This window comes from Centrocercus urophasianus, unplaced genomic scaffold (genome assembly GCF_019232065.1).
Source record: "Centrocercus urophasianus isolate 14NV4802_14NV808 unplaced genomic scaffold, USGS_Curo_1.0 seq_56, whole genome shotgun sequence".
Classification (NCBI taxonomy): domain Eukaryota; kingdom Metazoa; phylum Chordata; class Aves; order Galliformes; family Phasianidae; genus Centrocercus; species Centrocercus urophasianus.
Genome location: NW_024885155.1, coordinates 997,232 through 1,008,266, shown reverse-complemented (window position 1 = coordinate 1,008,266; position 11,035 = coordinate 997,232). Strand labels below are relative to the sequence as shown.

Sequence of the window (11,035 nt, the reverse complement as noted above, 5' to 3'; positions counted from 1 at the left end):
TGGATGGATGGATGGGTGGATGGATGGATGGATGGATGGGTGGATGGATGGATGGATGGATGGGTGGGTGGGTGGATGGATGGATGGATGGATGAATGGGTGGATGGATGGATGGGTGGATGGATGGGTGGATGGATGGGTGGATGGATGGATGGGTGGATGGATGGGTGGATGGATGGATGAATGGGTGGATGGATGGATGGATGGGTGGATGGGTGGGTGGGTGGATGGGTGGGTGGGTGGAAGGACACCTTCATGCCTTACCAGCTTCCGCTGTGCACGGTGCCACTGCTCCTTGATCTCCTTCCTTCTCTTCTCGTGCTCCAGGCGCCTCACAGTCAGCGGCTGCAGGAGCAAATGGTGCAGCTGGCAAAGCACAGCCCTGCACAGAGCCCTGGCAGCAGCTGCTCCGTGCACTGCATGCTCACCTGCAGGAAGGTCTGGTGCTGCAGCGTGGTGACAGTCTGCAGGACCGACGTGCCGTATTCCATGTCCTGCTCCAGTGCCAGCAGGTAGATGGACAGGAAGGGCATGCTGGTCTGAGGAACGACAAAAGCAGCACTCTGAGGGTCAGCACGAGGCTGATGCTGTCAGCTCCAGGACAGCTGGGGAGCTCCAGGCTGGCCGTACCTCCTGCGTGAAGGTTTGCTTGCAGCTGTTTGCCATCTTCTGGAGCCCTTTGGCGAACTCCAGTTCTGGAAGAGAAAGGTTGGAAGTGAAGAAAGTTGAAACAAAAGGGTTTCTGTGCTCGTTGGGTTCCTTCTTAAATGCGAGTCAAGAACTTCAGGGACGTCCCAGCAGCTCTGGCTCCCTTGGCCCCATGCTGTGCTCTCAGGATCATCCCCCCATCCCAGAGCCACCCCACAGTGCACAGACCCTCCCCCCCTCCCCACATCTCACCCAGCGCTGTCCTTTTCTCCAGGTACCCGATGAGGTCTTTCATGTACTTGGAGATGTTCTTGGCATACTGCAGGGCAGCATCCACACCTCCCTCACAGCGCTGCAGCATCACATCCACCTCCTCTGCTGCTGGACGAACTGTGATGGGGGGACAGAGGAGAAGGGGAATGATCCCAAACCGTGCTGCTGCTGATTGCTGGGCTGGTCCTAGGACCCCCAGAGTAGCCAGGAAGACCCCAATGCCCACAGCAGCTGCTCTGCCATCTCCTCTCAGCTGTGTCCCCAGGGGCAGCTCAGCCCAGGATGATGTCCAGGTGGTGATGGCAGAGCCCATTTCTCTTTGACCACCCCCAAGTCCCACAGCAATGGCTGCTTGCTCACCTGCGTCATAGCTCTCCATGCCCGAGGGCACACCATCCCCTCCAGGCCCAGGGATCCCCCCATAGAGGCTCTCCATAGACTTTGGGAAATCAGGAAAGGAAGGAATGCGTCAGACAAACAGGAGTGCTCAGAGGAGACCCCTGTGCTCAGGTTTAGGGCTGAGACCCCAGCAGACCCCCAGCGGGCGGCACACACCTGATTCTGGTCGCTGGGGGGGATGGAGAGGATGGTGCTGCTGTCCACCTCCCCCATGAGGAACTCAGAGACGCTGTGACAAGAGGAACACAGTCAGCCAGAGGAGGAGCAGCGGTGACAAAGCAGCGCCACCTCCCAGCACCCCATCCGCATCCAGGGGCGGCTGTGCAAAACCCTTACGTGCTGCTGAAGGACACCGCGATGGTTTCCACAGCCTTCTCAAACTCCCTCTTGTCTGTCTCATTGTTGGATTCGTAATGGAATCCTGCGGGTGGGGGAGAAACAGGAGCCCCATCACCCCTGTGCACCCTGCACCCCACAGCACGGACCATCTCACGCACCTCCCAGCACCGGGGTCACGGCCATGAGGAGGCCAGGACGACAGAGGAACACGATTCTGCCATGCTGGCAGCTGGGTGAGGACCCGGATCTCCATCATCACTCAGCTGCCTCCATCCCAAGGCCCCCATGTGGGGCCGGCCCCATGGCAGAGCACTGCCAGCCCCGAGGCTTCCTGTCCCCGTGTGGTTACAGCTCCAGGAAGCGGTGACGCAGTGTTGTGCTGTGCCTGCGGTTACCACAGCCCTCCCTCCTTCCCCCTTCGCCCTCCCCACCACAGCTGTAACTGCTCTGCCCCGGGTGGGACCGGAGCCCTCAGAGCCCACTCACAAACACGGGGATGTGGGACCAGAGCAGGGGGCTGGAATAGGGCTGAGGCTTGGATAGCAGCGCCTTCATTCCGTGCCCCATCCATTGGCAGCCCTGCTCCAGGCAGCCCCAAAATGGGCTCCCCAGCAACGGGGTGGGAATGGGACGGAGCTCCCCGCCCTGGGCTCACCCTTCACTTTGGATATGAGGGTCCCTGCTGCAGTCAGCGTCTCCAAGGTGTTGAGCAGTGGGTATTTGTTGATCACTTGGCGCAGCACCCGCAGCGTTTCACCCAGACACTCGTGGGCCTGCGGCCGCTGGGATTCCTTGGGGTCTGCAGGAGAAAAGGCAGCCCTGTGTACACCCCATCCCTGGTACTGTGCTCACCCCTGCCATGGTGCAGGCACACCTTCGAGGCATTTTTTCCTCAGTAGTAAATTTTTCCTTTGAAAGCGGTATGGGAATTTCCTTCCCATTTCCTCCCCTCCTCCCTGCTGGCCACACGATCCTGCCCCATCCATTGGCTTGGTTGTGTCCCGTGGGGTCCAGCACCACGCCACAGCCCCAACCCAGTGCCCAGGGCCAGGGGAAGCAGTGTGTGAGCTCAGGGCAGGGTGCTGGCAGTGCTCAGCATCCCATAGGGATGCACTGAGGACAGCAGCCTGGGTCCCAGCTCCAGGTGGGGAAGGACTTTCCTCTGCTCCCTCTCTCATTTCCCACACCATGTTCCCCACGTCTGGGCACGGCTGTTTTCCACCGTGAGTGAAGATGCGTCAACATGTTTGCTGAAAACAGGGCACCATGTGATCCCAGCAGCCCCACCTCACCGTGGGGAGCAACCACAGTGGCTGCTTTCTGCAACCCCGGAGACCACAGCCTCACAGCCCTGCAGCCCCACAGCCCTGCAGCCCCGCTCCTGCTTCGAGCATCATCCCCATCCCAAAGGGAGGGCCAGGGGCCGGGGCTGTGCTGGTGCCCCATGGGGTCCAGGGCCACTGCCAGGCAGCTGGCACTGCTGTGCTGTAAACAGGAAAGCAGGCGGATGAAAATAGCTCGCAGGCAGGAAGCAGTGTTATCCTGGCTCTGAGCTCCCAGCAGCCACCCACCACCCTCTGCCCCTGGGCCCCCGGCTCTGCACAGCCCCCCCAGGGCAGGGACCCCCTCCCCCCCCATTGGACCAAGCGTGGGGTTCTTCAGCACCCTCTGGAGCCTTCATCCCTGGAGCCTTACAGCCCTGTGCCGTGGGGCGATGCCGTGGGGGTTCTGTGGTCCCCCAGTCCCACTCCCCCTCCGTGGCCACCCGGGGGGCACCCAGCCCAGCACTCACCATCACGCAGCACCACGTCCCGCAGGTTCTCCAGGGCATCTGCGAACCGCGCCACGTCGGTCAGGAGCTGGGAGATGTCCTCCACATCGATGAAAGGACCCTCCCCTCCCTCCATGGGGCTGTGGGAGGTGGGGGTCTTGTGGCCCTTAGGGACGGCCCGGGGGTTGGCAGCAGTGAGAGGGAAGCCGGCGGCGCTGGCATGGCGGCTGAGGCTGGTGGGGCGCTTCAGGGTGCCCACAGCACTGGGACTGCTGCTGAGTTTGGAGCTGGTGGGAGGCAGCTCCGTGGGGCTGGGAGCTTCCAGGCAGTCCTTGCGGGACAGATCCTGCAGGAGCACAGCACAGCGTGAGTGCCGCCCTGGGGATGGCGTTGCCCGAGGATGGTGGGCTCCATTGACAGCAGGATCTGGCCCTGCACATCCCTTCCTCTTTTTCTGGCTGTCCAAGTCCAGCACATCCTTAGCACTGCGGGGTGGGGGACGCCTCCAGGGCCACCAATAGCAAAGAGTACAGAATTGTTGCAGACACATAGAGCCCTGATTTCTAGGGGTGAAATCGCCCCAAGGGAGAGGCTGATAGCACCTCCCAAGACCCCGTGCCCCAAAGCCATCACCGATGGGGTTGGGTCCTGCACCCCTCCATCCCAACACAGCCTCAACTGTGACACGAGTGTGCTGGGAACAGCAGCAGGTTTGGCACCGATGGGGCAAAAACACCGCGGCATCTTCTCCAATCCTGCCCTGGAACACGAGGCCACCCAGACGGCAGCACCTCGAGCAGAGCTGATGAGGGCACTGCAGACCCCGCGGGCTGCTCCCTCCCACCATCCCCGTACCGTCAGCCGCACGGAGGGCGAGCAGGGCAGCGAATCCAGGGAGCGCTTTGGAGAGCTGGCCGTCCCCGTCCTGCGGCGCCCGGCAGCGTAGGGGCTGTAGCTGTTCCGCCCCGCCGCCCTGCCGAGCATCCCAGCGCCTGCAGGCTGCGCCCACCCATAGACCCCTCAGCAGGGGAGAACCGTGAGGAAGGGATGGGGATGGGGATGGGTGACCCTGCGAGGAGCTGCGGGCGGGCTGAAGCCGGCGGCCCCGTCCCGTGGGTTGGGGAGCAGCGCAGGCGCGGGGCGGGCGGAGGAACCCCGTCTGCCGGCCTCCCCACAGAGGAGAAGCGCTTCCTCTTGCACTCCGGGTCACCAATGAGTAAATAAACCCATAGCAGAGCCGTGGTGTGGGGCTGGCCAAGCCTCACTTCCCCTGCTCCTGCCCCTGAGCAGTCGGGGTCTCTCGCTCCCTCCACCGCGCTCCCCATGTTCTGCTGCAGCCCCAGCTCTGCCCTCTCTCCTCCCAGCCGGGCCCTTTGGCTGTTGCTGCATCCCCTTCATCTGGGGCAAAGTCCCCCCGGTCCCGTCGGCGGAGTCCTTCCTCATTTCCTTCCTCCTCGCATCCCTCCAGCCACCCCATCCCTCCCTCCCCACCTCACTTACAGGCAAGGTCTGCGGGATGGGGCTCCCAGCGCGGCTCTTCTTGGAGATGGAGGGGGTCTTCATCAACTCACGTTTCTTCCGGGAGAACATGGCTATAGGGCGGCCCTGGGGGGGCCCCGGGCTGCCAGCAGCTCTCCGCTACCCCTCCGTCAGCATTCGCTGGGGCCAACTGTCAGCGCAGCGCATGTGACACCGCCTTATTTCCTCATTGGGTTCGCAGGCAAAGTTGAAACAGGAAAAGCTAAATGTGCGGCGAGGGCACGAGGCCGGGAGGAAGGGGTCTCCGGCCGCCCCCCCCCGGTGTCGTGTGGCACTCAGCGTGCGGGTGCCGGGGATTCCTCGTGGAGTTTTGCTGCCCAGGGAGGACGGATTCCCCGGCACTGGGGCTGTGGGGCCGTCAGGCCCTTCAGTTAACTGATGGATGCGCAGTGCGGGGTTGCGGGGCTCCAGCGCTAGGTTCAGCCCAGCCCGGCTCTGCTCTGCTCTGCCCTCATTTCGGGTCCCCGGCCACACCTGCGCCCCCCCCTCCCTTCCCCCCCAGGACCCCACCCACAGCACAACGCAGCCGTGCAGCTCTCGGTCACCCTCCGCAAAGCGAGCAGAGGGGCGGTGCGGGGCGGGGAGATGAGGGATGGGGATGCGGGGAGGCGGTCGGACCAGGGGGTCGGGCAGAGAGGGCGGGGAGGGGGCGTGCGGGTGGGTGTGCGCGCGGGAGCGCGTGGCCGCGCGTGGCCCGGTTGTGCTCATCACTGCGCGCACGTGTTCGGGGCTTGCACACGCGTGTGCGCGTCCGTAGAGCTCCACACCCGTGGGGGTGTCCCGGTGTCCCACGCGTGCCCGGGGCGGCTCCGTCTCCAACCTCCGTCCCCAGAGCTCCCGGAGCCCCCCGCGTGTCCGTGTCGGGATGCGCGGGTCCGGAGTCACTCCTGTCCTTATTTGGGCATTTCGAGCCCGTCCAATCAGCGCGGGGGGGCCGGGCCCGACCCCCCCACCCCCCCTCCCGCCGGGTCCCGCCCGGTCTCTCCCGGTCCCGCCGTCGATCCCCGCTCCGCCGCCGCCGTCGCGCCATGAGCAGCTCCCAGTTCAACAAGGGCCCCTCCTACGGCCTCTCTGCGGAGGTTAAGAACCGGGTGAGCCGCGCCGGGGGCGGGGGGGTGCCGGGACCAACGGGGGTTTGCGAGCAGAGAAGTCCCGGGGGTGTTCCGAGGGTCCCGATGCCCTCCGGAGGGTGCGGAGTCGGGTCCCGGGGCGCGGCGTGTGCCGGAGCCGCGCTCCGATCGTGGGGCGCTCTGACTCTGTCCCGCGGGGCCCCGAGGGTCTGGGAGGGATCCCGGGCACCGGCAGCCCCCACTTTCGCCCCGGTCCCCCCCGGTTCCCTGCGGGGGGAGGGGGGGGGTGAGTGGGGCTACGGCTCCGGCTCCGTGCAGCTCTGCTCCCGAGGTTTCCCTGCTCTCTGTTTTCCCATCATTCTGTGTCCCTCGGGGAGGGACGATGTCCCTCTTGGTGGACCCCAGGGCTCAGACTGGGGCCTGATGTCAGACTGGAAGGGGACAGTGGAACCCGATTTCTCTGCTGGGGCTGTTTGCACTCCAAGATGATGCGGGGTGCTGCCCGGAGGGCTGCCCTTCCCACCATCAGAAAAGGGCTGGGTCCCCTGGCTGGGTCCACAGCCCAGGCTGTGCCCTATCCCTGCTCTGGGAATGGAGCTCAGCCGTGGGGGGATGCAGCAGCCACCTCCCCTTCCTTGTGCACCCGTGCAGCACAGGGATGGGATCAACGGCTGGATGTCCAACCCAGGACACAGGCAGGATGCGGGATGCGCACACAGCTCGAGCTGGGCTCTCCCTCCCGGCCTCACAGGATTTGGGTTTCGTCACTGCACGAGGACGGGCCTCTGCTTGTACCCAGTGGGTGGACACGTGCAGGGGCCTCGCCGCTGCCTGCTCCCAGGTGCTTTAGCTTGGTTCAGCAAGAGCTGAGCCAGTCTGACGGCCCCGCTGTGCAGGCTGCAGGCTGACATCACTGCTGAGAACCCGTCGGACCTGCAGCCCTGTCCTGTGATGGGGTCTGTTCACGGGCTGCTCCTGCTGCAGGACGGCCCTCTGCTCCTCTGCTGCGTCCCCCAGGCGGGGTGAGGGAGGGGGGGGGAAGAGGAATCAGTGCTGTGTGTAGGTCAGCTGTGCGTGGGGGGATCCCAACAGCACCCACGTGACGGCACAAGTGTGACCGTGGTGGCCGCTCTGTCCTTGCATCCTAGTCAGATCCAGCTTCCTCTTTGAGACTGGGCTGTGGGGCCGTTGCCCTTAGGAATAGCTCTCCCATGGGGCAGCTCTGCATCCATCCCAGGGTGTTCCTCTGAACCCTCTGAGGTTCTGTGAGGTGAGCATCCCCCCAGCTGTTTTCTGTGCAAGAAAGCGCATTGCCAGGGCTACTGAGAGGGAAACTGAGGCACGGAGACTGCAGAGAGCTGTGCTTCCCTCGGTTCTGTCTGTGCAAAGCTCCATAGAGGTGTCTGATGGAACCTGGGGACCGGCTTGGTGACCCTGCAGCACAGGCACAGGGCAGGAGCAGGCACCCCTCCCACAGGGCACAGCTGAGCCCCGTGGAGTCCTTGGGCTTTTGGCACAGGGTGGGCTGTGCTGCGTCTTTGCAGCGATGGCTCTCGGGGCTCTCAGCCTCCTCTTGTGACAGCTTTCCCTGCTCCAACCCAGGGTGAGGATCCGCTGTCCCCGCGGTCGGGCCGAGGCGATGCCGTTCCCGGGCGGCTGCTCTGCATCTGGGAGGAGGCGGCCGCATTCCTGGCATAGCCGCGGTGGCCGAGGAATCCGCGGCGGCGTGAAGGGACCGGCGGGAGGGATGAGCGCGGCTGGGGTCGGTGCTGGGTCCCGTGGGCGGAGGTGAGAAGCAGCCGTGCCAGCAGCTCGTCCTCTTCCTCTTTGACAGTTTGCAGAGTCTCGGGTCACCGCGTGCGAGACTGCGGGCTGTGCTGGATGTGGCCGTGCTGATGACAGCACTGAGCCGTGCGGGGCTGGGACCGCGCCTGTGCGCAGAGCAGAGCGCACAGGAGCAGAGCGGCAGCCGGCGGTGCAGAGAAGCTCGGTGGCTTTGTTCTCCACCATCACCCTCCATCCTCGGGCACACCGTGCCCACCCCGGAGGGCCCTGCTGCAGCTCTTGCTCTCCTTCCTCCCCTCGGCAGTCTCTGTACCGCTGAATCTGGGTTTCCTGTGCACCAGGAAATTGCAACTGATCGCATATCCCGGGGCTGTCCAAACCACGCCTCACACTGTGGTGTGCAGTGGGACCGGCCTTGTGCTGGGGAGCGGTCCCCACGGGGTTTGGGGTGCACACAAGGCCGTGTCTGACCACCCCACACCCTCCCCCAGCTCGCCCAGAAATACGACCCACAGAAGGAGGCAGAGCTGCGGACATGGATCGAAAGCGTCACCGGGCGGCAGATCGGGGCCGACTTCCAGAAGGGGCTGAAGGATGGGGTCATCCTCTGCGAGTGAGTCCCACGGCACCCATGGGAGGTGCCAACACGGCCCCCAGGCACTGCGTGGTTTGGGAGACCCAGCTGTGGGGAGCGCTGGGGGCAATTAGAGGGAAGGTGGCTCTGGGATCTCCGGTGTTGTGGGGCTGCTTCATTCCCAGCTGGGAGGAGTGGGCCAGAGACCCCCAGGTGATGTCAGCATTCCCCTGGAGAGGGGCGACCCTCGTACCCACAAGCTCACCACCATCACCTCCCCCCAGGCTGATGAACAAACTGCAGCCCAACTCGGTGAGGAAGATCAACCGCTCGGCACTGAACTGGCACCAGGTGGGTGCAAGCAGCCCCCAAGCTTTCCATGCCCCCACTGTAACCTGGCTATCCTGTGCCCCCTCCTCACAACCTGAGTGCTCTGTGCCTCCCCTCAGCTCGAGAACCTCTCCAACTTCATCAAGGCCATGGCCAGCTACGGCATGAACCCTGTGGACCTCTTTGAAGCCAACGACCTCTTTGAGAGTGGGAACCTGACACAGGTGCAGGTGTCGCTGCTGGCGCTGGCGGGCATGGTGAGAGCATGGGGAGGGATGGGGGCAGCTCCGTGGGATGGATGAGCACCGGTCTGTGCCCAGCAGCTCCCCAGGTCTGAGATTCCTCATTCCTCACCGCCTTCCCTCAGGCCAAGACCAAGGGGCTGCAGAGTGGTGTGGACATTGGTGTGAAATACTCCGAGCGGCAGCAACGGAACTTCGATGAGGCCAAGATGAAAGCTGGGCAGTGCGTGATCGGGCTGCAGGTGGGAGCTGCCAACCCCATTGCCCCACATCACAGCTGGGGGCTTCCTCTGTGGGAGGATGGGGATGATGGGGGGGGATGGGGCGGTGCCTGCTTCTCACCACTCTCTGTTGCCCAGATGGGCACCAATAAGTGTGCCAGCCAGTCCGGCATGACGGCCTACGGCACCAGGAGGCACCTCTACGACCCCAAGAACCAAATCCTGCCACCCATGGACCACTCCACCATCAGCCTGCAGATGGGCACCAACAAATGTGCCAGCCAGGTGAGCCAGGGAGGGGGGGGACAAGATGATGGCATTGTGGGGAGCACCGTGCTGAGCCCCACTCGCTCCCTCCCTCCCTTCCTTCCAGGTGGGCATGACAGCACCCGGCACCCGACGGCACATCTATGATGCCAAGATGGGACTGGAGAAGTGTGACAACTCCTCCATGTCGCTGCAGATGGGATCCAACCAGGGTGCCAACCAGAGCGGGCAGGTCTTCGGCCTGGGTCGCCAGATCTATGACCCCAAATACTGCCCACAAGGCATCCCAGGGGATGCAGCCAACGCCGCCGATGAGCCGGGCACCGACCTCCCCGGGTACCACTATTACCAGCAGGAGGAGAGCTGCTGAGCAGGGCTGTCCCCATGCAGTCCCCCTCGCAGCCACATTCTGGCCTCAGTTCATCATTCCCTCTTTCTATTTTTCTTTTTTTTTTTTTTTAAATAATGTTAAAAGGAATCTCTTTTTTTCTGGGAAGGGACTGGCCAAGATGCAGCCCTGCAGCTTTGCCCACTCCTTGTCCTGTGCTGGAAGGGTCCGGGGCTGTGGGCATTCCATGCTCTCTCCTATGATTCCCTAAAAGCAAAGCTGGATGTGCTGTTTTTTGGAGAACTCTTGGGACCAAAGTTTCAGATTCCATCTCAGCCGGGTGCCCCTGCACTGCAGGGTGATGCTGTGTGAGGTGGGGGCAGCCACGGGCCGGGGGCTTCTTCCAACCACGTGGGGGTTTTTAATACAGATGTTCTTATATTGAAAGCTTTTTTTTTAAAAAAAAAAAAAAGAAAAAAGGAAAAAAAAAGAAAAGAAAAACAAAAGGAATCGACCTTTTCTTTAAGAAAAAAACCAAACAACTTGAGCAGGAAGCGCTCTCTGCTGCACTCTCCTGGGCATTGCTCCAGGGCTGTGTGGGGCCCTGGGACCCGAGCCCCGCGTATCCCCTGGACCAGGGCCCGGTGAGACGCTTTGGGGCGAAGCTTTGGGGTGAAGCATTGCGTGGGGAGGGCGGCAGTTCGGCCCCATCCCTTCCCGTAGGCGCCGCCCCCCCACCCCCCGAATTACTCAGCTCCGGAGCGGTACCCTTAGCTGCAGCCGATGCGCTGTGGCGAGGGGGCGGCTTCGGAACCCCCGGGAAGCGGCGGGGCCCCTTTAAGACCCCCGCTCCATGACGCAGCTGTTTGTAAGACGGCCGGGGCGGGGCCCGCCGTGATAACGTGACATGGGAACCGGCATCGGTAACGTGTTTCGGTGGGGGTTCCTCATCTCCCATCTCCCTACTGAAGGTTCCCCCCCTTATCATCTTTAGCGCTTCCATCTCCCCTCTGCTATGCGCATTCTCCCCCCCGGCGGCTGCCTGCCCCCCTGGGCCGACATGGGACGCTCCAGCTGAAACTGAGGCCGTCCGGTGCCCCCCCGGCGCTCCGTGCCTCAGTTTCCCCCCGGCCGCAGGGTCCCGCCCCGTTGCCCCCGCTCCCCCCGTTCCTCCCTTCCCCCCCCCGCCGCTTCCCCTTCCCTATAGCAGGAAGGGGGCGAAGCCCTACCCCCCCAACCCTCCCCCCGG

The 11,035-nt window shown here is 63.6% G+C and overlaps 2 protein-coding genes across 8 annotated transcripts in view; one reads left to right on the top strand and one right to left on the bottom strand.

Annotated features, from left to right (window-relative positions):
• Positions 1-5,418, bottom strand: part of ARHGAP45 (Rho GTPase activating protein 45) — a 12,506-nt gene extending 7,088 nt beyond the window's left edge. For 3 of the 7 annotated variants that reach the window (XM_042835945.1, XM_042835946.1, XM_042835948.1), the window contains exons 1-10: positions 4,286-4,539; positions 3,452-3,776; positions 2,315-2,458; positions 1,657-1,741; positions 1,477-1,549; positions 1,282-1,360; positions 901-1,038; positions 631-695; positions 429-539; positions 265-345 (exon numbers count right to left, since the gene is read on the bottom strand). In XM_042835945.1, the coding sequence (XP_042691879.1) occupies positions 265-345; positions 429-539; positions 631-695; positions 901-1,038; positions 1,282-1,360; positions 1,477-1,549; positions 1,657-1,741; positions 2,315-2,458; positions 3,452-3,776; positions 4,286-4,414 (1,230 nt within the window). In that variant the 5' untranslated portion in view covers positions 4,415-4,539. Of the gene's footprint in view, positions 1-264; positions 346-428; positions 540-630; positions 696-900; positions 1,039-1,281; positions 1,361-1,476; positions 1,550-1,656; positions 1,742-2,314; positions 2,459-3,451; positions 3,777-4,285; positions 4,541-4,930 lie in introns of those variants that run through there. The other 4 variants (XM_042835949.1, XM_042835950.1, XM_042835944.1 and 1 more) reach the window with 2 other exon arrangements.
• Positions 5,419-5,950: 532 nt separating this feature from the next.
• CNN2 (calponin 2) lies at positions 5,951-10,235 on the top strand. Its single transcript, XM_042835951.1, has 7 exons — positions 5,951-6,060; positions 8,316-8,437; positions 8,683-8,749; positions 8,848-8,985; positions 9,096-9,212; positions 9,330-9,476; positions 9,565-10,235. The coding sequence occupies exons 1-7, from the start codon at positions 5,998-6,000 to the stop codon at positions 9,826-9,828; spliced, it is 918 nt and encodes a 305-aa protein (XP_042691885.1). The 5' UTR covers positions 5,951-5,997; the 3' UTR covers positions 9,829-10,235.
• The last annotated feature ends 800 nt before the right edge of the window (positions 10,236-11,035 follow it).

Excerpts from the sequence above, each read along its gene's own strand:
- CNN2 (XM_042835951.1), top strand. The coding sequence starts at position 5,998 with ATGAGCAGCTCCCAGTTCAACAAGGGCCCCTCCTACGGCCTCTCTGCG. Across the intron at positions 6,061-8,315 it reads CTGCGGAGGTTAAGAACCGG|CTCGCCCAGAAATACGACCC; the intron begins GTGAGCCGCGCC and ends ACCCTCCCCCAG. Across the intron at positions 8,438-8,682 it reads GATGGGGTCATCCTCTGCGA|GCTGATGAACAAACTGCAGC; the intron begins GTGAGTCCCACG and ends ACCTCCCCCCAG.